A 27,161-nucleotide genomic window follows, 5' to 3' on the forward strand; every position below is an offset into this window, starting at 1 on the left:
GGTAAAGGCCAACTCTTGCATCTAATGACATAGTATAAAGATTTCGAGGACCTAAGCAAAAAGTTGTATCCTTACCTACAACAGATGGATGTTTTACAATACAAAAGGGGCATTACACAGGAACAATTTCATTAAATCGGGGTTAAGCTGGCACAATATGATGGTCCCTTACCTTCTTTGCAGTACTTCCCCTTGAAGCGGGTGTGGGTGCAGTCGCAGTGAACTTCTCCATACTGAATAGAGCAAAACCCTCCGTTGAAGCACGGGTTCTGTTTTGTGCAGAGGTACTCCAGGTCGCTCTGAATGCCCTGGCTATTCAACAAAGTAGGAGGCATCTCCCCGACCTTCAGATTGGATATCAAGCCCTGGAAGGGTGGCTCGTACTTTACTGTACTGGACGTCAACGCAGAGAGGCGCACATCGGGTGGGATGCCACCTACAAACAGGTCACTGACCACCGCCATCTCCTTCCTCTTGGACTTGACCTCGGCCACCTTTGTTTCTCCATCAACCATCAGGAGGGTCTCACGAAAGTTGCGGGTGAGTAAGACCATGTGCCAGCGGTCATCATTCACTCCTGTCTCCATGTGCAAAGTGGCTGGCTCGGCACAGTGGATGGCAAAGCGCAGCTGGAGGCGCCCACCAGCTATCAGCAGCTCCAAGAAGTCACAGTTGCCACCATCATCCAGGTAGAGTACCAAGGATTTGCTAATGTTGGTCTTGAGACTGAAGCTCAGCTCGCCCACTGATCCAGCTTCCCAGCGCCCATAGCGTGCCCATTGGCCAGGCGCCCCACCAAATTCCAGCATTGTCACTGTACTGAGCAGGCTAAGGATGGCCAGGGGCCACAGGGGCCAACCCAGGAATCTTAGCACCCTTGTCATGCTCAAAGTTCCCAAGTTTCCCCTTCTGTTCTTAATGCCTTACAGCTCTACTGAACCACAGAGACTAAGTTCAGTACAGCTAACAGATTTGAAATGTAAACAGCAATTAGTATATCACACTGAACAACTGGGATGTAAAGCTCAGTGGGGAATGTAATCCTCTCAGGGGCCCTTCTAAAAAATTTCTAATGAATCAGCAGTTATTTCTCCTTCTCTCTGATGTGGAAAAATGCTTGTCCTTATCCTGACTCTCTCCTTAGTCTCTCCATCAGTTGGTGCCTCTGGGACTTGGAGGAAAGGAATGAGCAATAGCAGGAGAGCAGTAGAGGGGGTGGGGGGTATGATAATTGCCAAACAGTCGTTTCTTCAAAAGCCTCTTAGTCTATCCTGAACTGAAAATAGAAGCTTTGTCTCTGGAATCCAGATCGCAAAGCAATTTCCAGGAAATGTGAGCAGCTGCCGAAGGCTTGAGGGAAGAGTCATCCGATTGTGATCTTTCTTCAAGGGGTGTGCAAGCAGAAGAACATTTGCAAAAGAGAGGGAGTGGTAGAGAAGACGGGTATTAGAGCTTGCCGGTGTCTGATAGAGCATATGATGTGTTCATGGCTTCAGCGTAAACACATGCTTCTCCTGAAACCTATCGACCACAAAGGTTTATGCAGGTATGGGTCCCATCATTGTGGGGGCAGGTCGGGATCTGAAAGAAACACAGACACAGAAACTGTTAAACACAGGCGAACAAAATACAGTCGGTCCATGTAAAACTGTGACCTATCCTTTGTCAAATTAATTAGCAATTATTCTGTTGAAATACTTAATAATTTATTTTATCCTTCATCTGCTTTGCCTTTGGTTTCCTCTTGCCTGCAGTTTCAGACACCATACACTGTATATGAAAATCACTACGTATTTTCAGTTGAAACTGACACTCATAAAAAAAAAAAATGTCTTGAGCCAAGCAATAAATACGCCTTTTGAGTTGAGTGTGGTTGCATACCTCCCAGAGGAGCCTGGGCAATATGAATGTCTTATTTCATCTGCTCACTCTCTGTCATGTCAATAGACACATCAAGCAATGTTATGAACCCTAACACAATGATTTAATTTGCAGATAGGAGAGTTGTCATAGATGTGGAGTTTTTTTTTCCAACAGAATATAATGATGCCCAACACATACAAACACACTACGAACATGCGTATGCAAATGCTCACATCATTAAAATGAGATGTGTTCAGAGTGGAGTGCGGCAGAGTCTATAGCTGGGTCTTGACCCAAGGGCTTGACCAAATCCTGATCCATTATTTATTATGTGAGATTTAAGTTCCCCTCACAGACAGTTTACAACCAAAGCCAGGCTCGTCCCTGCTCACAATCCCTTGTGCTATTCTGCCACGACTTCAGTGTGACAATAGCATTGACAAAAGCATACATGCGGGGTGGGGAAGGAGGGGGGGAGTAAGAGGGAGCATAAATCATGATCTCAGAGGGGTGAGATGGAGGAAGCACATGGACATGTGAGAAAGAAAAATGGGAGGAAAAAAAATCATGTTGCAGCATGTCTTCCCAGTCTTCAAATCAAGCTTTATGGGTAGTATTTTTTTCATGCTTGGCTCAAGATCATTAAAAACTTTTACCTCGATTACAATTAAGGAACAATTGTACTTTGCCGCCCCCCCACGTCGGATCACTCCGGTCACTTTAACCCTGAGGTCTTAGCTGTGAGTGTCACATCAAGTATGGCAGGGGAACTGCACGCACGCACAATGTTTCAGAGTAAACTTCAGTACTCTACGTGTCCTAATAACTTCTGTTTGTGTTGGTTTTTACAGTTAAAGTGTAAAGTGAGCACAGGTCAGCGAGGAGGGTGATGTGCATCTACCCTCACTCTGAAGCAGCATGTCGGGGCCGCCGCCGAGCAAGTGAGGTTATAAACGTCAGTGAAGATAAAACATAACATGTTAATTGCCCAGCTCTTCCACAAATATGAATACACTGATGGCTTCATAGCAAATGATATTCAATTTTTTCACAGTTCTACCAAAAGGGTGAAATTTACAATCATGTGATGCTTTATCCCATTAGGGCATTAATTCCAGACATATTGGCATTAACTTTCACTAATCAAATATGTTTCACTCTGTACGATACATTTTTTGTCTTGGCTGTGCTACCGGGTTGGTTTTCATGACCAACAGATACATTTGCCATGCCACAGTGTCAAAAATCAATTAGTATTGGTACTTTGGTGGATACCAGCAGAGAGCTTACGCTTATTAAATCAACCATTCTTGAACCAAAACTGTGTCCCTTTTCACTTAAGAGATTTGGGATATTTCCTTTGCCAAAATGGGTATCCATTAAGTTATTTCTGTTTGGTTGGGGACCACGCAAGACCGAAGCAGGGTTTCTTTGTCTTTTCACAGTGTTGTGTTTATAAAAGTGTTGTATGTCGAGTTTCCGTGTATCCTACGCGCATTGTGTTGCCAGTTATTGGGGGGTTGTGGCGGGCTTGGCTACTATTAAAACCCAAGGACACTGAGGAAGCATAACAAGCCTCAGGAGATAACCAGAGCTCCAAGGGTTGTGCTGTGTTTGGAAGTGTATTTGATTTTGATTGATTCTAGTTGTATGTGCAGTTCCCTGCATTCAGCAGTGTGAGGGTGAGGTGTTCATGCGAACAGTTTGAGTTTGTGTGCGTCTATATTTATTCCAGCATTTGGGATTACAATTTCTGTCACACTTTATGCCACAATGTCTCCTCTACAGCACCTCACCGCACCATTGTTTTTACAAATGACTTACACAAACCATCGTTGGTCCAGTTTCCCCCCCCCCCCCCATAGGAAAACTATCTTGCTCACAGTGCTTGGCGGCTAGCTGCGGCAGAGTAAGGCAACCAGGCTGAAAGACCAATGTGTACCCAGTCTCATTTAGCCTGACATGCCTTCTAATCCAAGCAAAGCTCTGCAACCCTCAGGATGACTGCACAGTCATGTGAGCTACCACCGACCCATTTCCTCTCACATCATCCCATGAGGAGTGTTGGAATGAGCTTGACAGGAACTCTGCTCCAACCGAGTCCACGCCGCAGTGGAAACCATTCATGTATTATCTTAATTCCCTCACTTGTGACAAAGATTGGATGTTTTTGAATATGGCAAAACCTATTTAATTTGTACAGTCTGTCATACAAAAACATCATATGGACCAATGTATCTAAATGCAACACCTGGAAACAGGATATAATTGTAAATAATGGATTTGAGCTAGTTATTTCCATGCCCGCTGCAGCAATGCACAGAGACAAACAAGTTGCTAATAGAAGAACTTAGAGATCGATCGTACACACACAAAATTATAAGGTTAGATTTCTGCATTCACAATTTCTTCAAAAAGATCCAGCTGCTATGATCCCATATACCTATTACATGCTTGAGTAAAAGCAAATCAAGCATCTTGTAAACAATCCAATCAAAATTGGTTGTGGAGGTTTTCAGTCTGAATGCGATACAAATATATATGACCACCTGCTTTCTTGTGTGTAGTTGGGGGACTTTCACGGTATTTCTGTGGTGTTGTATTGTGGAATAAAGACTTCCACAGTGTGTGCAGGCTTTTATTATTCTTGGAATAAATGTGTGTGTTTTGGTATTTAATCCATCTCTTGCAGTGCATTGACTTGTCCCCAGGTTTTCAGATTCCCCACAGACCACACTACACCTGTTGTGTGAAGCTGTGCCAGGCTTTCATCTTCCTTCTTCTGCAAACACTCGGCTCAAAGACAATCATCTGAAGTCTGGTTTGAATACCTCTCTGCCCACTAGTGCAACACAGAGTTCAGTGCGCAGTGCGCAGTGCCTATTTTCCCCTCTGAGGGGGAGACACCTTGTTTAGAACTGTAAATATGACACTGAATCACTTTTCAAGTGCATTTGAAACAGCTGAAGTGTATGCAATATTTATACAGCACAATAATCTAGAGAAACGATAACAGAGGTGTAGCGCACACAAATATTTACACATAAATCCTTTTTTTTCATTGCACAAAGACACCTACTCATGTGCATTATAAACACAGTTTCCACATGTAAACAAGCGCGTGAACACACACACACACACACACACACACACACACACACACACACACACACACACACACAAACCATATCATGGTAGGAGCCATTAATCCTTGTCTGTGAGAAGCTCAGCAGTGTACCATCCGTCAGTATGAGGCTACTGCTGCTGCCGCTGTGCTCTAATTAACCAGAGAAGCCTGCTGAGCCACTTTCAATATTTCTGGTCAAGATGGAGAACACAGATTTGAAAGTGAGTTTGAAAAAAACAAATACATGGAAGAGGTGGTGTCCAGATGTCTTGAATAGCATGGATCAGGAGAGGAAGCTGGAGAGGTAAGCGGAATGGAAGATTTGGAAATCAGACAATTCTGTGGGAGCTTTATTTCTCCTGCCAAAACACTCCCTACATGACCTAATATAAAGTCAATGTAGTTTGAGATCAGCCTAATGAGAAACATCTTCATTTTCTTTTACTCTTGCTATCATAACAGCATGTTGATTTAAAGGCAGATTAATTGGTAGAAACTGCGTATATGAGTTTCAATCTCAAGTCTGTTATTAATGGAATGGAGCTCTATGATTAATAGATTCTAGGATTGACGTGGACACTGACAAGGACTTTATAATGTTAAAAAAACAAACCCACATTCCAAAGAAGAAATGAAAGACACAGAAGACCTTGAAGTTAGTTGAAAATAAATTGAGCTAATCAGGATTGTGAAAGGTGAGCTACATGACACAGTCCCAGAGTCATGTGCACCATGTGAGCTAACACAGAGGTGAATTGCTTTTATATACTACATCAGACCACTGGCTTTGATCAGCCTCGTCAGCTGTAAGCCACCAGTGACTAGCGCTAGCTGTTACTGCTAACAGCACTTAGCCCTTTTGAGAAGATGCTAATCAGAATCAGAATCAGAATTATTTTTATTGCCATGTATATTTGCACATACAGGAAATTGCCTTGGTGTGGTTGGTGCACTTTGCAAACAACAAATTAAAAAAAACAATAGCGAACAATATAACAATATAAAGAAAACAACAATATATACAGTTAAAGAGTTAAAGAGTTATGTGCAGATCAGGGGGCTTTAGCCTTGCTGTTAGCTCTGTAACCACCAGATTAATAATGACTTTAGAGGCACTTCTTGTTGCTCCTTTTGCCATGACACCTCGGCAGGTTGAATCATGGGGAGAAAAATAATATGCTATCCAAGCTCAAATGTCGTGAGGACGCAAAGTGAAAGCAGTCACACGTTGAGCAGGGAAAGACTATAAAAAAGAATATAGTGAATATTCTGAAGCTTGTTTTAGGCTCTGCAGGAAAAGGTCACCCACATTTCTCCTTTATCAATCAATCAATAAGAAGAGGCAGGCCGGATTGGAGGCTTTGGGACTGTGTGGGAGGAGAGGTTGTTTCCAACTAGTCTGGCTGGTTGCAGATCAATTGCAGACACAAGACGCAGTGGACCCGCCTCTGTAGATGGCAGTGCTGACAGCCATAGATGACAGAAATGGAAACATGAAGGCACAGAAAGCCACATCATGTAGGGCAGCGACAGCCGAGACTGGAAGACACAGGCCTCTCAGCGTTAGCAAATCACTCATAACGACATTATTACGTCCCTGATCGAGCCAACAAAATGGCCGACAACGGGAGAGAAGGGAGTGAGACTGAGCATGAGGGATGGAAACGAAGAGGAAAAAGTGACACTCAGCCTGCCATGCTACTCATGACACAATCACAGTGACATGTAGTAACACATGCACTTACACACATCGTCCCCGTATAACTCCGCCATTAGATCTGCGTGCCATCAGCCAGCCTCATCACGCTGCAGTGTAATGTAGTAATAATGCAGTGAGACAGAGGGAAGGAAAGCTTGACAGGGAGTTTCTGCACTCGCAATGTAACACTACCGTCTGGCTCCCTGCTCATCCAAGCTCTAAATACCTCTTTCACTTGTCCTTCTCTCCTATTTTTTCCTCCCCGATTGACACTAACCTCCTCATAATGCCTCTCATTTCCCCATCACACCGCTCCCTCCTCGTACTCCCTCTCTCAGCTCATGCCGCCATCCATCATCATCTAACGTTGGTTCCACCTACTTGCAACTGTATGGAAGCGTAAAAGCTCACAGATGACCAGGTGTGGCCAGCGTTGAAAGTGTAATTCTAAATGAATCGGTGCAGCGTGCATGCGGCAGAATAATGGATTAGCCATTGTCTGAGCCCTAGGTTAAGCTTTGTTATGTTATCACTGTTGCGTGAGGGGGGGGGGGGGGGGGGGGGGGGGGGGGCAGTGGTCCTGGATGAGTATCAGTGTGCCAGTGGATTACAGCAGGTGAAAAAAACTGCACTTTGACTACTGTGCTTGGGCATATTATTGGGTGTGTGAGTGTGTTTGTGTATGTGTACATATTTAGAGTGATGTACATGACTACTCAAACACAGCTCTAGGCAACAAAAGTATATTTTCAGTATGCATGTTTAGAAGTGCTGCCTTCCTCTCTCAGCTTCCTTGAGTAAGATACTGAAACCCTACCTGTTCAACTGTTATAAGTTGCTTTGCATGCAGGAAATGTTAAATGTTTGCTGGGGGCGAGCGAGAATGTGGCCGATTAAGTGTGTGTGTTTGAGTGCATATGCCTCGCAGCATGCGTGTGGCTGTCTCGGTGCCTGCAGATGTTTTGGTAGGAAGCGCAAGGCTCACTGGCCAGGCCTCAAGACTCTCCCGTTCCAATTAAACAGCCCACAAGCCTGCAGCTCTGCTTGCCTTATCTGGGGAGGGGGAGGGAGAGAGGGACAGAGGGAGAGAGAGACAGACAGAGGGGAGGATGAAGTGACAGAGTGAGACAGCATGTAGGAAAGACAGAGGTGGTTGGAAGGCAATAGGAAGAGGAGCGACAGAATAAAAGGATAAGTCATCCCCCAGACATCCTGCCAAGCAGTACTTCTGCATATGCTCTCTATCTTCCAACTCCTACCCGTTCAAAGAAACACATACACAAACAATCTTTCCTCCACTCATTCTTTCATCTTCACCCCATCACACACAGCAGAACCTCAGTGTGGAAAGTGCAGAACTGATGGTGTGCAGTTGACAAAAATATTGTGTTTATTTTGGTAAATAAACATTGCAGTGTCAATAGGGACACCGGGTCTTTTCTATAGTCATTGAAAACTAGGAAAAAAAGACTAATTTAGTATCAGTTAGTTGTTGTACATGAGTTTTGTTTAATAATGAACAAACAAATTGGTAAACCTAATTCAGTCTAAGGATTAATTTAATTAACTGCGAGGGGGAGCCGATTTAATAAAGATACAAAAATATGTATGTTTGTTTGTTACGTCACTACTGTGTCCCTTCTATTCTACATTTAGGCATATAAGTACTGATCATCAATCTTAGTACCTGTGATACATGAGACTGAAACTGCATTTGCTTTTAAATTGTTGTTGTGTTTGCAACTGTGAGATTGCCTCTAGAAAGCTGCAACAAAAGGAGGGGCCATTAGCAGCTGTAAATAGTGGCAGCTATCCCATCTTTCTTGCACGTTTATTGGGGCAATGGCAGGTGCAATTATGGTCCACAGGTACCTGAGTGGCCAATAAGGGCAGTAGCAGTCAACAAGCATATAAAAGGGAAGGTAGGTAAAGCGATCCCATTCAGGGAACACAGGCATTGTTCCTTTAATTCTTATGAGGCCATCAAGAGTTAAATTGGAAGTTGGTGAAAATGTTTGTATAAAAGGCAAATTTTCATTAATGTTTTGAATTTCAACAACGCTTAAATGCCTGGAAACATAAAATAAAGGCAAATGCTGTTGCTGCTTGTTCATGCTCCTCTCTAAAATCCAGGTTCAGGAGCCACCACGAAGTCAAACACCATAGAGCTAGCTGGCTGTAATATCAACACAACCGGCTGCTTCACAAGCTGCTTTGCCTTCTCATCACAAATGAATTATGGAGGAATGTGACAGGCAAAATAGGAAGGACAGCAGATTGAAAGAAAAGGATGTGAGATAGAGCAGGAGAGGGAGGGACACCGAGACACACAGCAGTTCAGAATGAATTGGCTGTGGTAAATGACAGTCGATTACCATCTTAAATATACTGTCAAAAAGCTATTTTCCACAGGCCTGATATTTGCATCTTATTAGGGCCAACCTCCCAACCTCCCCAAGTACCCATTTGCCTATAAGTCACCTGTGCACTCATCTTATAGGAGTCCCCTTTTTATGAGAAAGGAGAGATAGAAGGCTGAAAGCTGGGGGAGGCCAGTAACGAAACCTCAATTCAAAATTTCAAAATGAAATAAGCCTTATTTTTTACAGTAATCATTATAATGGAAGAATAGAGATTTCCCAGAGGGAATGTTGATACATTTGTGTAAGAGTACTGAATAGTTTATTTCAGGCAAGGAGGAGTCAAGGAGGAGTCAAGGAGGGAATAATGAAGTTGGAAAAGTTTAATCAATTTTGTTATGTGTCTATCGGCTGTCTTCAGCTATCATAAAAATACTATAAGCGACAATCTGAATCCTGGTATTATTACCAACCTCTAATGTTTATAGGCTTTTAGACCTAATAGCTAGTACAACTCAGAGAGAGGTAGATGTTAAAACTCAAAAACTTTCAGAGGATATCTTGGCGATGGCAGATTTGTAAACAGAATTGACATTTCAATATCACAGCTCAGGCTGATGAAGGATCATATTGATAGAAATACTTCAGAGGAATCAAAAGAAACACAGCCCACTGAAGACCGGGGGAGTGACAAGCAATACAAGGACGTGTGTATTTTCTACTCAAAGTTCCATCTTAGCGATTTCCATTGATGTTAGGGCACCGATATGATTACTAAGAGTCAAGGCCCACTAGCATTTGCTGCAGGTGAGCAATGTGTTTAATTTCACACAGCATGTAGACGCGCTGAGCTCATTATTAGGCTCTAAAGTCCCTCAGAGCCCTTCCTATGGTGGCATATTGATCTGGGCAATGTGGTTGAAAGCAGTGTTTTACAAAATACCTCTCAACCAGCTCTCTTCTCCTGTAAGTCCCAGCAGTATGTTGTCTTCCTCTTTTGAGGAGGAAAAAATGAAGTCACTATAAAATTCCTGATGAAAAATTGAGCTAGCACTGCTCTGAAAACATTGATTCAGGTCTCTTTTAGTTCAGCTCTAAATCTCAGGGAGCAGGAACATGCTCCGGCATGCAGTGCCACATTGAGACCCGACTAGGAACAAGATGTGAAATGACATGTAGCCTTGTATGTGCACATACACTTACACAAACACAAGAAGCAGTGATTAAGAGGATAAAATATGCATGGATTTGCAATTCTCTGGGAAGAGGTAAGTTAGAGAAAAGCATCCAACATGAGCTTACAAGACAAACTGCATCCTCCTCCCAACAGCCTCAGTGGGGATACTAAAGGATAAAGTATGACCCCTCAAATGAAATAAAATAAAAAACATAACACCAGCTGCCTCTTGGGACAACTGAAACCACTCAGTGCCAAACCAAATGGAAAATCTAAAAGACAGCGGTTGAGCTGATCAATGTAAATGCACTGACTATGACCTTGTAAAAAGGTGTGGATGTCATCACAGGTGTGTTTGTTTAGTAATGTAAGGTGCTGATGATGACATTATCTTGAGAGGAAGTCAATATGCTCACCTATTGATTTTGCATCATAACAGAGGCTGGATGTTTGTGCAGCTTATTGCCTATGGACTGTTGTGAATGCCGTATGTTTTCCTATTTGTGTGTGTTACATCTTTTCCTCTGTGCCCTCAAAACACCTCTAAATAAAAACACAAACACACTTTACCTATCTGCAACACAGACAGTGCCTTAAATGTTGTCTCAGTAGTTTGGTGCAGAACATAAACTGAGCTACTGGGTCATACATTACATTTATCTGGAGTGTACACTTGTGAACTAAATGTGTTGAGTGTCAAATCACAGAGTTGTGTAATCCTTTGAAGAGAGGAGTTGAGGACAAAGGCAAAGAATTGGTTGTCAAAACAAGAATCTAAACAGTCTAGCTGGTAATATTTCAAATTGAACTCCAATGCCGAAAGGTAGCTCGGGAACATTAATGTGGCAATCTGCAAACTTTGTCAGATGAGGAAAGGCAGCAAATGGAGCCAACACTTCTAATCTCAGCACCCCTTGATGTACTCCACAAGAGTGAGGCATCCTGCAGTGAGCTCTTAACATTTAAGAGCTCCACAGATATTGAGCTGACTGGTGTCATCATTAACACCAGCATTGTCACAAGCTTATTTCCCAGCGGGAACATTTCTCACAGACTAGAATCACTTCTCCCGATTATTCCTTTATTTTTAGTAAAGACAGGAATTATTCAAAGCTTTACATGTAGGACATAAACTCATTGCCACTTAACTTGTAATCATGTTAAAGTGTTGAGAAGGAATGCATGGTACAGCATGCTAAAGCAACAAGAAAGAAGAATCACTCCAGTGAGATAATCTTGCTCTGAAATAATAATCAAATCAATCATGTTTGCAGTTGATCTATTCAATTTCAGAGTTGCCGCCATCAACCTGAAACGGGTAGTTTCAGTGGAGGTTGATTTCCTTGGATTGTGGGCTTATGCATTATAAAGTGTGTGTCTATACCTTTTCCAAGTATTCTAATGCTTATGTGCTTGGTCATTTTCATGTGTGAGTGTGTTTGGATGAGTGCAGCTGTGAGGTGAGATGAAACTTTTGATTTCCATGGGAAATTTGGTAACTGTAACTGAAAAATATATTTAAAGAATACAGCAGAGAGAAAGAGAACATAAATACTGATTTATAAAAAAACATCCAGGAAATAACACACTGACAATTTCATACAACAAATTATGTGTATGTACATTTGCCTCAATAAATGGGAAACAAAAAACAGCAATAAGGAGCATATGAGTTGAGGACAAATCTCTTCCCTTCAGCAAGGTTTACAAATTGTCTCGCTTTCTTTATAAACACAAATGGGCTACAACAAATGGAGCCACTGAAACAATACCTTATCATACAAATTAATCTGAAGAAGGACATTTGCACCCATTCGCCATGATTACAAACTGTACACAAAACAACGTCCTCTCAGCGACAGTGTATTTGCCCCACAGACACGTGAAGCGTTACACCTCAACACCACAGGGGTTATCCCCTCTGACACATAGCTGACTGAACTACAAAAAGTACACACTGTGCCCATTCACCAGCTTTAAACTAGCTTTAATGCAGAAGTATGAAATGTTACATTATGCTGCAGTGAATTACAAGACAGGGGCCAATGGATGAATGTAATGTAAATAGGGAAAAATTACTAGGTCATTTATGCAGGGTTTTCTTTTAGATTACAAGACTTGGTTACTGTGCCTAATCCAAAATAAAGCAGAGTTATATGTCCTAGTTTGGCAATTAGTTTTCACTTTAAACTGAACCTAATTTAATCCAAAAAAAAAAACCTTAATTCAGACAGGTCTGTGTTTTTTTAAATCCAGACCTTTCTGAATCCTGGTATTACAGGTTCTGCTACCACTGAGGAAATTAATTAATGACGAGCAAAACCAAGTTCTTAGCTTTACTGGAAAAATAAACCAGGAGGAAAATCTGTCAAACAGCCAAGAATCACGTCTGTCAAATCTATAGTGAGCTGAACAACAGTGAAACAGGAAAAATGTTAACTGTCAGACAAAAGATGTATACGAGGGGGATGAGACAGTGAACGAGGGATTGACTTGCTTCAGCACCTCAGCTATCTAGTCAAAACAGTGAGCTGTACAGAGACATAGAACCAAACTAAATCCAAAGTCCTATAAAAACAACACGCACCAATGGGAAAGCCATGATTTACATCGAGTGGAAAGATTATAATTGTATCAACGGAGCACTTCTCAAGCAATAAGAGCAGAGTGCCTTCGAAAGGAGACAATATTTAAAACAAAATGAACAAAGAGGAAAAGTCAATAAAATAAAATATATAAAATTCTTGATAAAAAAATAGCTCAATGTCACCGAGATAAAGTGTGCTATTCATTCAGCTGGTGGGAAATATATGTTCTATAAAAGTAGGTATTCAGATTTAAAAGCAACAACACATTCAGCTAATTTGCTGCCCCAGAAGCTAGAACTGAAAAGGCTGGATCATCCTTTGTTTTTACCTTGTCCTGTTAAATATTCAAATTGTATTTTCTGTTTAAGAAAGTTCCTAACTTAAATGAGTCAAGTATTTAGTGGCAGCCATGATGAGAGCTGGACACTTCAATATGTGTTTCCTATACCATTGCAGGCAAATGTCGAAACACCAGAGAGACAATCGTGTGGTTGTGACCTGATCCAGAACTCATGGCGTCACCCACATGAAAACCATTCTCATACATTTGCCGTTTAACTTGTTAACATTATAATCCTGTTTGTTCTGTTACTTCATCTCCACCAACAAAGTTAATGTTCCTCAACACTTTCCCTTTGTTCACAAAAAAAATGTCACAAAGAATATGAAGAAACTTTCAATAACCATTTCTGAACACTTGTCAACTCGCCTGGACACTTTCTTTCGCTCTCCTAGTCTCTCCTAGTCTCTCCTCTCCTGATACAAAATATGCATGCACGCAGGATCGTTTTCTGGATGGGCGGTCTGCTGTGAGAGGGACATGAGAAGAGAGTGAGAGAAGCCAAACTCAAAGATTATTTTCTATATACATCACCCATCCCTAACTGTATGTATACAGCATTGTGTGTGTCACTGCATTTATCTTTTGTTTGTTATAGATAAAGTTGATTTAAAAAAAGAAACTAAGATCAGTTTAAGTGCAGTCTGATTGTTTCAGCACTGGAGTAATGTCTTATCATCTTTCCTTGACCTCTTACGAAATACTTAAGAGATCAAGGAAGGATGTAATGTCGTTTTTTAAGTGGTTATGAAAGGAGGATTTTCGTTAGTTTAAATGCCCACTCCCGTACTCAAAGGCCTCTTTGGAGTGAAGGTTGCAAGTTATAAAGTTATGTTCTCCGGTGCCAAAGCCATTCAGAGCCTTGTATATGATTAAAAGAACTTCATTCCAAAAGAGGCTAGAAGCCAGTGCGGTGAAGCCCAGATCTGGGTGATGTGTGAGGAAGGGGATTGTTTTAGTTAATAATCTAGCTGCCTAAGTTTGAGTTGAGCTGGCCTATAGCTATATATACACATACATGTCCAGGTGAGTAAATATGGCATTACAGTAATGGGGGCTGGAGGATATACAGCATGTATACATGAATCTGTTACTACAAGACAATTGTCCAAATTTTTGAAATAGTCCTCCCCCTCTCACCCTCTTTTGGCGACTTTAACCTCCAATGCTGTCTGTGCCTGCTTTACAGCCTGACTGTTGTTGTTCTAGGTTATTTTTTCTGCCAAGTCAAACAGAGTGTCAAAATGTCATGTTTGCATTTTCTTCTATAATCCTTACATAAAGTGTCCCTGTCAGAGAGAGTTTAGGGAGGTATTTGGTAGATATGTGACACGTTGGCCCAGAGGCCATTCCATTGGATTTTTGTCAAGTTGCTGAATGTCAGGAAAACATAAAAAACAGGATTAAAAAATAAAAAATACACTGAAAATTGAACTGCAGTTGCCACACTTTAGTTCTGCAATTGCTTCACTCCTCAGCCCAACTCAAATGTTGACAGAAACTACATGATGTGTATATCTGATATATAAACATAAAACTTTTTAAATATGTATCCAATGAAGCATATCACTCACAGTTAGGTGGAAATAGTAAATTCTAGAGCCGGACTGATATGGATTTAGGAAGTAAATATTCAGAAAGCAAAATATCAGCCGAAATGTACTTGATTCCCGGGATGACGTTATCAAACACTGATGGTAAAAACCTGTAATTGAGGCTTGCTATTTATAGTTTAACAAACAAAACAAACTTTGTAAGAGTTGTTACATGCTTTTTTCTTTTCGGTTTACATTAAATGGAAAGGCTAGTATCGGTTGACAGATAAATCGGTTGCACTCTAGTGTATTTATTCATCAGTGAGGACAAAGCAGCGAAGAAAAAGAGCAGCCTGTCTTTCCGAGTCTTGAAGGTCTGAGGAATACATGTTTGTTTTCCTTCAAGGTAGCCTGAGGAGACAGTAGTGGTAGGAACACTGACTGTAACAGGTTAAAAGGGTGAACTTTTCCAACAGCAGCTCTGCTCCTTTGGTGGTGTATACTGGTCACCCAGCAATATTTTAAAAGCAAACCCACCACATTAGTCTATTTGTAGCTGTTGAAAATCTGTAATATTGCATTCCTCCAGGTGGAGAATGAAGTGTGAGGGTTAAAAGAGCATATTGAAAAGTAAAGTTATGATTCCAGAGACCATTTGCAGGTCAGATTTGGACAATGTGCTCACTGTTACCCAAATAATAAACATTGCGTTTCTCTTGTGTCCTTGACTGGCTTCATATAAACCTAGAAGTTATTGTTTGATATTTTTTTGAAGAGGTGAGGAAGACAACACAACGTGACATGAAGTCTTGTTTTGACGTATACATTTCATTCGCAACCTAATTTCTAGGTAGTACCCATGGACCCTTTTGCTGCAGCACAGAGCCCTCATCCTATGCAATCCTATTCTCTCTCTGAATATGAAATCATCATATATCATTCATCACACTCCACCTGCCATTTAATTTCTCCATCTCCCTAAATAAACCTGCAGCCCCCTGTATTATGTTCCTTTCAGCCCTCTTTCTGTATTTACCTTCTTAAGCGCCTACTAACCACTGTCAAGACCCAACAACAATAGCAGAAGAAAGGCAAGCAGCCAACTGGGGCGTCAGTGAACAGAAACAAGCTCTCCCTTTCATCCCCAAACATTACCAGGAGAGTAGAGTAGGAAATACGGGAGGGGAGGGGGAGAGAAAGTTGGGAGTAGACGAAGAGGAGGCAAGTGAGACTAAAGCGCTCCGTAATAGGCTAAGCATGGCAGGGGGACACAAAGAGGCCCCCTGCTACATAGAAAGGATTTGTTGAGAGCAGATCTATGTTGATTGCTTTCCAGACAGCAGCGAGGCCACGTGGGAAGAATAAGGCGAGTTCAGGAAGACTGGAAACTGGGAGTAATGCATTGAAAACAGCAACAATGAACCAAGCTGAAGGACACACAGTGATGATAGTGACAGTAAAAGAAGAGGAGTTCTCAGGAGAGGCTGCAAGTACAAATGCATGGGGAGCTTTGGCTGCCAGAATACAGCATTAGTGTAAGTCAGGCCATAGCCATGACAAGGGGAATTGTTTATTGGATGGAAATAGTCTATGTATTCATAGGACACAAAGTGGGAAGCTGCTACTCTGTATAAGAGTGCACTTGTAGGATATGATCCAACCAGGTGTAGGATCCTTGAGGGGAGTCGGGAAGTGTTTGCATGTGTTCAAAAAACATGCCCAAATATCGATTTGCACAATGTGGAGCACTGTGGCAGGGAATGCAGCAGATAATAGAGAAAGCCTGAGCTGTGTTGGGAGCAGGAAGGTAAAGGGAACCGAGCGGGGAGAGAACATCCAATTCAATTTCGTAACGGTGCCGGCTCAGAGTACAAACACAAAGGCTTCATTACAGGCAGATCCCTGTTGAAGGCTGGTGTTAATTCACCGTCTTCAAGCACGAAGAGAGGGAGAACAGCACGGAGGGTAGGCAAAGGCGGGAATGGAGAGAGGGAGAGATGAGGAGATCTGCTCTGAAGGAAAGAGAGAGAGTTCAATACCAGCGGCGCCACTTACAGAATGCTAACACCCTCTTACTATGGAGAACAAGGAAAGAGAGTAATGACTTCCATTATAATCTCTACACACATGTGAGTGCCATGTAAATAAACATGGTGTAAACAGAGGCATGCTATTGCATTCATAAATCTTGTTACACATTAAGTGATCAATATTATAAATAAATCATTTACAGGGGTGGGACTAGAAATAGGCTTGTTTGTTGATAGACAGAAGACTAAGATACAGCTTCCACATTTGTAATAGTAAAACAAAAAAACGATATATTCGTTTTTAGGGAAAATAGTGCCTATTCATTCAGTTCAATGTTTTTCTATTTTTTACATTTATTATGTTATGCATCAGCAGGCCCATACATTTTGCTAGGATACTTGGATGGACGAGGATCAAACAATGGGTCAGTTCGGAGGCATGAAATGAAAACAAGTTCTACAGCAAAAAATCTTCCTGGGCTCGTCCACATAGTGAATCATACAGCTTATTAATAAACACTATCAGATCAATACCGGCCATTAGTGTTAGAAACAGAAAAAGTAGGATTATTGTATGCCTCCATTGTAAACACTATATTTTGTGTACATGTGTGCACACAGAGTTACTTTCACACATGCGCTAAACCTCTTTACAATGTGCAAAAAAAAATACGAGAGCTTTTGGTAATAAGGGCCTTAGCCAGTGCAGTAAAAAAAAATAATGTCATCTCTGTAGCAGAATTTTAACATTTCGTCCTGCCTCATATATGCTGCGCCACTCCCTCGCCTCAACACTCCAGATATTTATGTGATGTTGTGAACGCTTCTGACTGCAGAGTCTCCTGTTGGGTTCCTCAAGAAAAACTCAGAAATTTGTTTGTAAGTTAGTAATGGTACATATGTCTATATGGGTTCACCTGTAGTAATTTCATTAACTATTCTATGTATTTATTATGTTGTTGTTATGAGGTGATTGCTGGGGGCTAAGGACAGATAATGGAGAGTCATTACTGCCTAAAAGCTGTCAATCATTAAAAAATGTCACCATATGTGAAGATCTCTAGAAAAAGTTTAGACCTCATTGAGCCAGGTCATGTCTGTAAACAGCTAAGGACATATAGAAAGTAAACTAGAGTCTTTACAATGTTTTATTCTATCAAATACGCCTCTGCCTCAGTAGGATCAGCAAAGTGGATGTGTTTAGTTTCTGTATGGGATTCTCATTTCCTCCATCAACACTGCTAAATATCTGCCAAGTGTCTTATTGATGAATCAATTGATCTCCTCACACAAGAGACTGTTGTCAGTTGTTAAGCAGAGGACTTGAGTAAAACTGCCATTAGTATCATGGATGGAAATGTACCTGCAGTGGACAAAATGTTTGTGTGAGTGTGTGTGAGAGCAAACAAAAGCAGCGTTTTTCTAATCGCTGAAGGTCAGTGGATGCAGTACCCAACACTACCCCCACAGACACAAGCTGTGAAGCCCTAAAGCTTGATTACACAGGAGAAGTGTGTGTCGCTCACACACACACAAACAAACACAAGCTTACACACACACACAGCAGGGCCCCAGGAGCAGACAGGTGTTTGGTCCCTGGTGAAATGCCTCTCCTCTGGGTGTGAATCAAGCTGTGGCTGGGTGATAGGTCGCTGAGTGAGTGAGTGAGTGAGTGAGTGAGTGAGTGAGTGAGTGAGTGAGTGAGTGAGTGAGTGAGAGAGTAGTGTCAGAGCAGATTAAAAAATGCACGGCTTTCCTCTAGCTGGCGTTACAATGAGTGTCCTCACACGCTGCCCGTCACCTCTGGGAGCTCGTGGGATAGAATGAAAAACGATGAAGCCGAAAAAGAGAGGCTGCACCAGCAGCTCAAAGGAGAGAATAAAAAAAAGAGAGGAGAAGAGGGGAGGACGGCAGGTGAACTGTGATACAAAGTCGAGTATTAAGGGGTTGAAAGGGATTAACATGAAGCATTGAGGGGAGGGGGGTCAAGGTTCAGCTCAGTTGGATGAGAGATGAAAAACATTGACCTCTATAGCTCACCTGATCTCACTCCAGTCAGGGTGCTCCATTATCAACTACCGTGTATGAAATAAGCTCAGCCAGCAGACATGACACTCAGCCTATCAAAAGCATCATTAAAAAACAGCCTTTGCAAATCACCACATGCACTCAGACAGCGACTTGGCCAAACCCTTTGCACTCAGGGAGGATATGATAAGTGTGGCAGCAGAGCAAATGCTGCCCTCCGCGATGGCGTGCACGCTGTCAGCACGTCCAAGAGAAAAAAACAATTCGGAGAAAATAAAGAAACAACAGGTGTCAACAATCATCTGGGAGCCTCTTGGCGACCTTGACAAAAAGGAGGATGTCAACTGTAGCGTGATGAAAGAGATTCCCTTCAGTGAGCAACAAAGAGGATAAATAGAACGGAAGTGGCAGAACGGAAAAAGGGAAGGATGAATGTGTGATGCAGCACACGTGTGTATCCAGAAAGCTTTTTAATTGTGGGTAGAGTTGAGCTGAGGTCCGCTGTTATTAACTTGTGTATAACTGAAACAATCACCAGAGAAAAGGTGAACATATGACATATGGGTGTGAAGGTGTGCTTGTCTTTGGGGAGTGTCATTGATCTGGTAAACTCGTGAGATGATAATAAAGGGACTAAGGGTACAAATTAGTCATCTATGCACACACACACACACACACACACACACACACACACACACACACACACACACACACACACACACACACACACTCACACTCACACTCACACTCCACTTTATGTCAACTACCAACCCAAGACAGTGACATAATACAAATTTAACTAGCTCTCATGAGATGGTCATAATGTATCTGAATTAGCTGATCTATTTGTTCACCAATTGAGATTAAGTAAACCCAGAATTACCAAGTCATCTAAATTTCCCAGTATTAAATTATTATCAATAAGTCAGTAATGCTTCATAAAATAGTAACAGAAAAGCCACTTATTTATTTTTTTGAAGATAAAACTATTAATAGTGAATATGGCTTTTTTTTTTCTTACAGCATTCTAGGGAGGATTTTGAAAAATCTGAAAAAAGAAAAGAAAAACCAAGATGAATTCGAATGTTGTCACTTCATATTTTTCCATCTCAGATGTTTAACAAGCACTGATGCATAAATAATACTGATGAAAAATAACAATAATAAATGTGATAAATTTTGCCATTTTTGTTTGATAACCATTTAGGATCATTGCCAATTACCTTTTTTTTTTATATATGCATGAGCTGAAATATCCAACTATCAGGCCCTGCCCCCCAATGTGGTGTTCAGGTGGTGGATATGAAGAACAGGAGAATTTCAAATCCAAGATGCTCACAAGAGGAAGCTCAGATGCTAGCGGTGCTAGCAAGATCTAAGAGATAGAGGGCAAGGCTGTGAGGGGCTATGAATGTGAGGAGGAGAGTTTTTTGAAGTATCTTTTAGCACACAGGGAGCCACTGAAGCTGGATGAAGAGGGGTATTATATTGTCAGTGGATTCAAAACCAGTAATAATTCTTGCTGCAGACGACTGTATCACTTGGAACCTTTTTAGAAGGATTTTTTTTGGGATGTTCAGACATGTCACCAAAGCATTTCCGACGATTTTGGTGCTGTGGTGAGTGAGCTGTGACCTGCCTGCCTCGGCCCAACCTGTTTGTACTCCCTGCACATAACCATATATAGTATGTATCGTTTAAAAAGACCTTGTATGATTTTGAAATATTTAACCAATCCAATCCATTATTGTGATTTATTGGAAAATTGCTCACCGAAGCTTACACACCAGACTCCAAGAAGCATAACAACAACTTTGATTAGCAGAAACTCTTTGACCAACGTCTGGTGGGTTTTAACTTCTTACACTGAGCTTAAGAAGCTTCAGAGTGCAAGGCTGATTATGTTGCTAGCAAGAAATCTCTCAAATCCTAAATAACACATCATTTCCCTCTGGAATTTAACAAATTAAGTCATGGAGACAGACAAAGAGGATGAGGGGAGGGGGGCTATGCATTTATGTTTATATTTGCAGTCAGTACATTTGCAGTCTATTGAATACCCAGTGTGGATTAATCCTGCCAGCTTTTTATAACCACGAGAATAAGGACAAGGTCAGGGGTGTCAATAATTGCGAGTACAGCGCACACCCTAGTTCGATGCGTCAACCAAAATATATCACGTCAAATCCATTACTGCCATGAAACGCATTTTGATCATAGTGCTGTAAAATAAAATGTGAAGAAAGTAAAGTGTTTTTGATACTTTCTGAATGTATTTTATGTCCTTTATGTGATTTTTTAAGACCTTGCTGTCTCAAAGCTAACAGTTAAAGTGCTGTGTGAAAAACTGCAGTTAAATCCAAGTGCACAGATAAACACAGTGCAGGCTTTATTATGATGAGGTATTCATTTTCACTTTGTAAATATACTATATATCTACTAAATACAGTCACTAGTACCAATACAGACATTTAAAGGACCACTGTGTAGGAGAAAGTACCAACTGAATACCACCTCCCCTTTGCTTTCCCTTTGCAAGCAAGTAGGGGAATTTATGATGGATTTCAAGTAATGTTAAAAACACAAAATGTCTTCCCTACAGGCAGTGAAAAAAAAAATGGTGGTGGAACATAGCGAGCTCTGTGTAATGGACCAACTCTTGGAGTAGATACAAAGGGATTATTCTAAAGTAGGGAAAACACAACCATTTTTATTTTAAAGTGATTATACACCAATGAATATATAATTATTAATATGATATCCAGTTTTTGCCAATAGATCCCTCTAAATCCAATAGACTGACGTCTCAGATGTGTAGTCATCAGCTGCTTCCACACTTTTAGGGAAAAAGTGAATTGCCATTCAGAAATCATCTGTCGGTAATTGCCCGTCACTTTCATTCTGCCATTCAAACAATGTCACATCACAGAACTCTACAGCCAATATGCGAATGAGGGTAGCCGTGAAAATGAGAATCTCACCGCTTCCATTGACTCTAATGAGTTTGCATAGCCAATCAAGACTGTCTCCAGTAATGAGATCCAATGACACCTGTAGGACACTCAGCCAATACAATGAGACAGTGGTGGTAAAGTTAAAAGGAGAAGACAGCAAGCTCGACACAGATCAATGTCTATTGTTTTTGCTTGGAAAGGACAAATATCATGGTCATACAGGAGCTGGAAATGAAGAGCTGCATGTACCCTTGCTTCAGATTTCAATTGGTGATAGACAAGAGTTAGTTGGAAGCAATTTATTGAAGAAATATTACTTATTGAAAAACGAGTATAAAAAGCAAAGAGGAACCTAACTAGATTTAATTTACTGTTAATTCATTTTCAGTTTTTCATGAGTTACTTTACATTATCCTGAAAGTCCACATCACCAGCTTACTTACTTACCAATGTATGTGGCGGGGTAATATGAAAACCCAGTTGACTGTCTGAAGTACATACATTTGTTTTGACAGTGCAAGGTTTCTAACCTTTTGTATTATTCCAATGGGATCCATGTCAAAATGTGTCTTAATATTAAAAACTAACCACTAAGAACCAAAATAACAATCTTACAGTTATAGGTCAACTAAATTGTGGGAAATTTGGTCACTATCTTCCCTTGTGTTCTGGAGTGAATACATTGAATAACGATGATGTAACGATGAAGCTGATCTTTGACCTTTTGGATACAAGATATGGCCAATAATGTATCTCTAGGAGTCAGTGACATTTACCTTAAACCACCAAATACAGATTGTCCTTGTTGTCAAGCAAAATGTTTGGACCAAATGTGAAAAATTCCCTCCAGGAACTCTTTCTGAACAGGCCACAGATATACGTAGTCTGATGTACAACAACCCTTGTCGACTTAAATGTTGTGGCTGATCAGTTCGTAATTTAATCCTATGTGACCCAGTACAATATCTAGCCTTTAACACAATTAACATGGCCCATTAGATCCAATGAGCCTCAAGACCACACACGTAAAGCACAGACTTGGAAAAGACTGCATGTGACTGTTTTGTTGCAAAGGACAGAGCAGTCTTTGTATCGAGTATCAAACATTTACACTTCTTTTGAATAAGTCAACAGTTTTTTAGGGTTAGGGTTAGGGTTAGGGTTAGGGTTAGCCCCTAACCCTAACCCTAACCCTAACCCTTTTTTTTTCATACAGCTTCATACATATTGAGATAAGATCACCTTAACTGTACATCAGAATAGCCTGGAGCTTGAGTTTCCCGCAGCTTTTATCTGACTCTGTTGTGGGCTATCAGAAGAAAATAATTCACTTGGAATAAGGAAATAGGAACAGTGTTTCTATCAATGACATTGATGAGATCTCGGATAGTGACGCCTAATATCTGGGATGATTCAAAGGCGCCCTGAGACAGACCAGAGATATCTTGAACCAGCACATCTCCCTTCCCCCTGTGTAGTAAAGGCTGCCTAGAAAGGCTCTGCTGATTTAGGTGAGGTAAGGAGGTTTGGGGCATGCAGGAGTCGGTGTGTGTACTCCCTCCCACTCAAACTCATTGTTTCATTTCATCATCCTTCCCTTCCTGGCAATCACAGTGACTCCTCGCACTGTGTGTGGCTGCAAAATTTTAAGTAAACACTCATCTGTGAAAGATCTCTTGATCTTAAAAAAAGAGAAAAAGAGGAGACTGACAAAGAAACACACACAAGGAGTATCGAAACCAACATTTAAAATCTCTAACCAACTTAATCTCAGTAATGTTGGCTGATATTCTTTCCCAGATGTGGTGATTACCCTGTCAAATATCCTTCCTCCTCACTCCCCAACTGATCTGCGCTCCCTTTACACAGTACCATAAACACCGACACTACCTTATTAAAACATGTATAGTACTGAAGCTTACTTTGTGTTGGTTTGATTCGCTCTAGAGTTTAAATGACAACACATTGAAAAAATGTCCAACATTTTGCGTGGACACAGTTCACATGCACAAAACAAGAGATGCACAAAGCCAGGACATCAGGGATAAAGTGACCAGAACGATCCGGATTCATGATGAGACATCGATTAATAACTAAAATGAGTGAAAAGCGACAGGCGATGAAACACACACACACCCAGGTCCACACCCCCCTAGATTATGAGGCAATGCAGTGTTTATTAACCTCATTGGTGCAGAAAAACCGATCCTACCAATGTTAAAGACATGCAGGAAAAAAGCCAGTGGGTCCTTTGCCGTTTTAAATCACTTCATCATATTCTTGCTTTTTAATTCATGTTGACTCATTATGCAAAGCAATGATATAATCGGTATATTCTAAAATTATCAGCTTGCAATCTCAATTCCATTATTTCCATTAAGATGTCATTAAAACTATTTACATAAACCATTATTCTGCTCTGCAGATAATATCGATTTCACAGAACTTTTCCCATTTTCACAAATGAAATGTTGTACTGTTAGATCTGTCTGAGTTACTTTGGGTTTTTACTTAATAAACATTCATAGAAGATCGTATCAGCAGCTGTTTGAACAGTGAAAGCTTGCATAGCAGATTTTTATTGGAGCGTTAGTGGCAAAATAACCCATAAAATACCACAATGCTTAAACGGATTTACTTTCTCAAAACAATTCTCATTTCCACTAATAAAACGTCCTTTGATAGTCAGGATAGGATGCTGTTCTTGTATTGCTATTCAAAACTGTCACTTTATACCTACAAATTGAAGTGTTTAGTATTTTGTAGAACAGACAGGTAAGCCAGACTACATTGAAAAGACAGGGCTTAAAGTTCAACTTCAATGCAACAAAGATGAGTCAACCTGTTGCAAAATAACTTAAACCTTCTCAGTATCTTCCAGAGTAGCCCAGTTACAATCTTACTGATACCAATCCTTAGCAGTGACAAGGAAGAGCCATACTACCATTAACAGAAGGTGCTTTTAGCCCCCTTGAAAATGATCCCATCAACAATTTGATATTTACACAACCTGAAATTTTGAAAGAGAGTTTCATACTGGCACAGGTGATTTCTTTGGAAATTGGTGTTTCATTGACTGATCAGATCAACGAATTTGGATACTGTAGGTGAACCTTACTTGAAGGTGTTAAAGATGAAAAAAACATTACTCACAAAACTCCACAAAATTAAATGGAAAATTTAAAGAAGCTTCATAGCAGAGGCTTTGGTCACATGAATCTGAAATTAATTTGTGATTAGGTAGAGTCCAGCCTGTTTGGTGTGGACCTTGCCAAGACTGCCATTAACAGCATTGTGCTCACTATGAATATATGCTATTACACCCCAATGGAGAGGCGGTGGTCTAGTGGCAGAAACTTGGACTACGGGCAGATAAGGTCTCTGGTTTGTCTCTGGTTCGACTCCACGGAGAGACAACAAAAGACGAACCTGGATTGATCTGTCCAAAAATCCAATAGTCTCCCTACCCTGTCTAGTGCCCCTGAGCAAGGCACCTTACTCACCCAACATCTGCTCCCTGAGAGCCGTACATGGTCGCTCACTGCTCTGTGTGTCCTGCACCAGATGGGTCAAAAGCAAATGTTTAATTTCCTTACCTGCATGAGTGTGCCTTTGCATGTTTGTGCATGTGTTTGGGACTAATAAATGCATCTTAATCTTAAATTTAATCAATATTGAATGAAAATATGTTTCCCACTTTCTAGTTGTTTGGCATTATAATTTTCCAGAATTCAAATGTTTGCAAACATGTTTACGATCATTTCTGTGCAAAAATAGAATGGAACATGAACCTTAAAACACACCAGTAAAACACTTGAATTTGCGTCCATGCTTACAGTGCCATGCTAAGTCCAAAATGTAAGGCTGGTTAGAAGTGGAGGACAGGCAAGGAAGTGAGGGGCCGAAGGAGAATAAAGATTGAAGGATGACGCCTGTAGGACCAAGAGGAGCAACATCGGGCAAAGAAGATGTGGATGATTAACAGTGCCCGCGCAAACTGGATGAAAAGGTATGGGTGTTGTCTGGTCTCCACTGCAGAGGAAACCCAGAGGCAGGGATATATACGCCACTGATGCTGACCCCCGCAGCAAGGGTCAGAGCTGACAGCAAAGCAGCAGTCCCTAAGGCCCGGTTCCTCAGCAGTCAACACCATCATCGCCTCTCCCTGTGTGCAGAGTAACTCATAGCAGATGACCTTTCAAGAATCACAGTCAGTCTAACCCAACTCTCCTCCCTCCATCTTTGATAGATCAGTGCAAATCAGCTTCCATTAAAAAACCACAGTACCACCACTAATCCTTTGAAATGGGATGATCAAGGGTGATATGATGGTAGACATCACATTCCAGCATAATTGCCATTTGACTTCTTAGTCTTCACATGTTTGGTTGGAAGCAGTGATAATAAATCATAAGTGAAGGAGGGAAACAATTTCATGGAAGCTGTAGCATCCTCGTGAATTGCTCAATCTATTGAGCACTACCTTTGAAGCTGATGGAGCTGATTAATTATTAAACAGGATCCTTTAACGAGCCAAAGTGCCTTGACTGGAGGCCACAAAGCTAGGCCACAAAACTATGTATAGCCTGAAGAATAATTTACACTAAAATTAACAGTGTGCAATTTTGAGTGCACAGACCAGCACCTTTTGGCATCAGGGTCAATGCTTGTATCTGCATGTGTATTTTGACCTCTAAGCGTTCCATTTATACAGCGAGGATATTAGCCAAGGGTAATGCTGCACTTAAATATACTGTACGGAAAGTGTGTGTGCTTCTGTGACAACACATGAGCATGGTGCATTGTATCTCCTTTATTTGCATTTACTAGCCTCCATATTGCATGTTTTATTTTCTAAATGAATGGGTTAATTCCCCTGTGTCAGATCTAATGAGGTGAGCTATACGAAGACCTCCTAACCTTCGTCTTGTATACAAGATAGTTTATTCAGAACGGGTGAGGGGCCAACAATCAGGGAGTGAGTAAGTTCAGCAGAAATCGTACAGCGTATCGTCAGTTGGCATGTCTCATGCCTCACCAACAAGATTACACATGCATGCACTCTGATGTCCCACAACAATAAAGTAATCGGTAATTGTCTTCTGTGTTGTTCCGTCTGACTGCACTCTCTGCTGCTTTCCCTTTCTTTAGTAATCTCTCAGTACCTCATCTCCTTTCTCTTTTCGGGTCACATCTAAAGCATATGGATGGAGGCTATTCAAGAAAATGGACAACACACACAGCAAAAAGAACATAAGTAAAGAAAGCATTGTTATTGCCAAACAACAAAAGAGGGTTTGTGTTTGGCTCTTGATGGCACGAAGGATTCAAAGGAACATAATTAAGGCATTTTTCCGTTGTCTTCAGCAAATAATTGTGACAGACTGGCACAATAACTGACTGCACAAAAGATTTGTATAGCTGGCTATAATTGTTTTTGTTACCACTGGGTACAGCAAA

General features: G+C 41.1%; 1 protein-coding gene across 1 annotated transcript in view; it reads right to left on the reverse strand.

Annotated features, from left to right (window-relative positions):
* Window positions 1-27,161, reverse strand: part of nrxn2b (neurexin 2b) — a 598,599-nt gene that overhangs the window by 524,597 nt on the left and 46,841 nt on the right. Inside the window, exon 2 of the mRNA XM_062384235.1 lies at window positions 173-1,581. Within this exon, the coding sequence (XP_062240219.1) occupies window positions 173-884 (712 nt within the window). The 5' untranslated portion in view covers window positions 885-1,581. The remainder of the gene's footprint in view (window positions 1-172; window positions 1,582-27,161) is intronic.

This window comes from Platichthys flesus, chromosome 24, assembly GCF_949316205.1.
Source record: "Platichthys flesus chromosome 24, fPlaFle2.1, whole genome shotgun sequence".
Classification (NCBI taxonomy): domain Eukaryota; kingdom Metazoa; phylum Chordata; class Actinopteri; order Pleuronectiformes; family Pleuronectidae; genus Platichthys; species Platichthys flesus.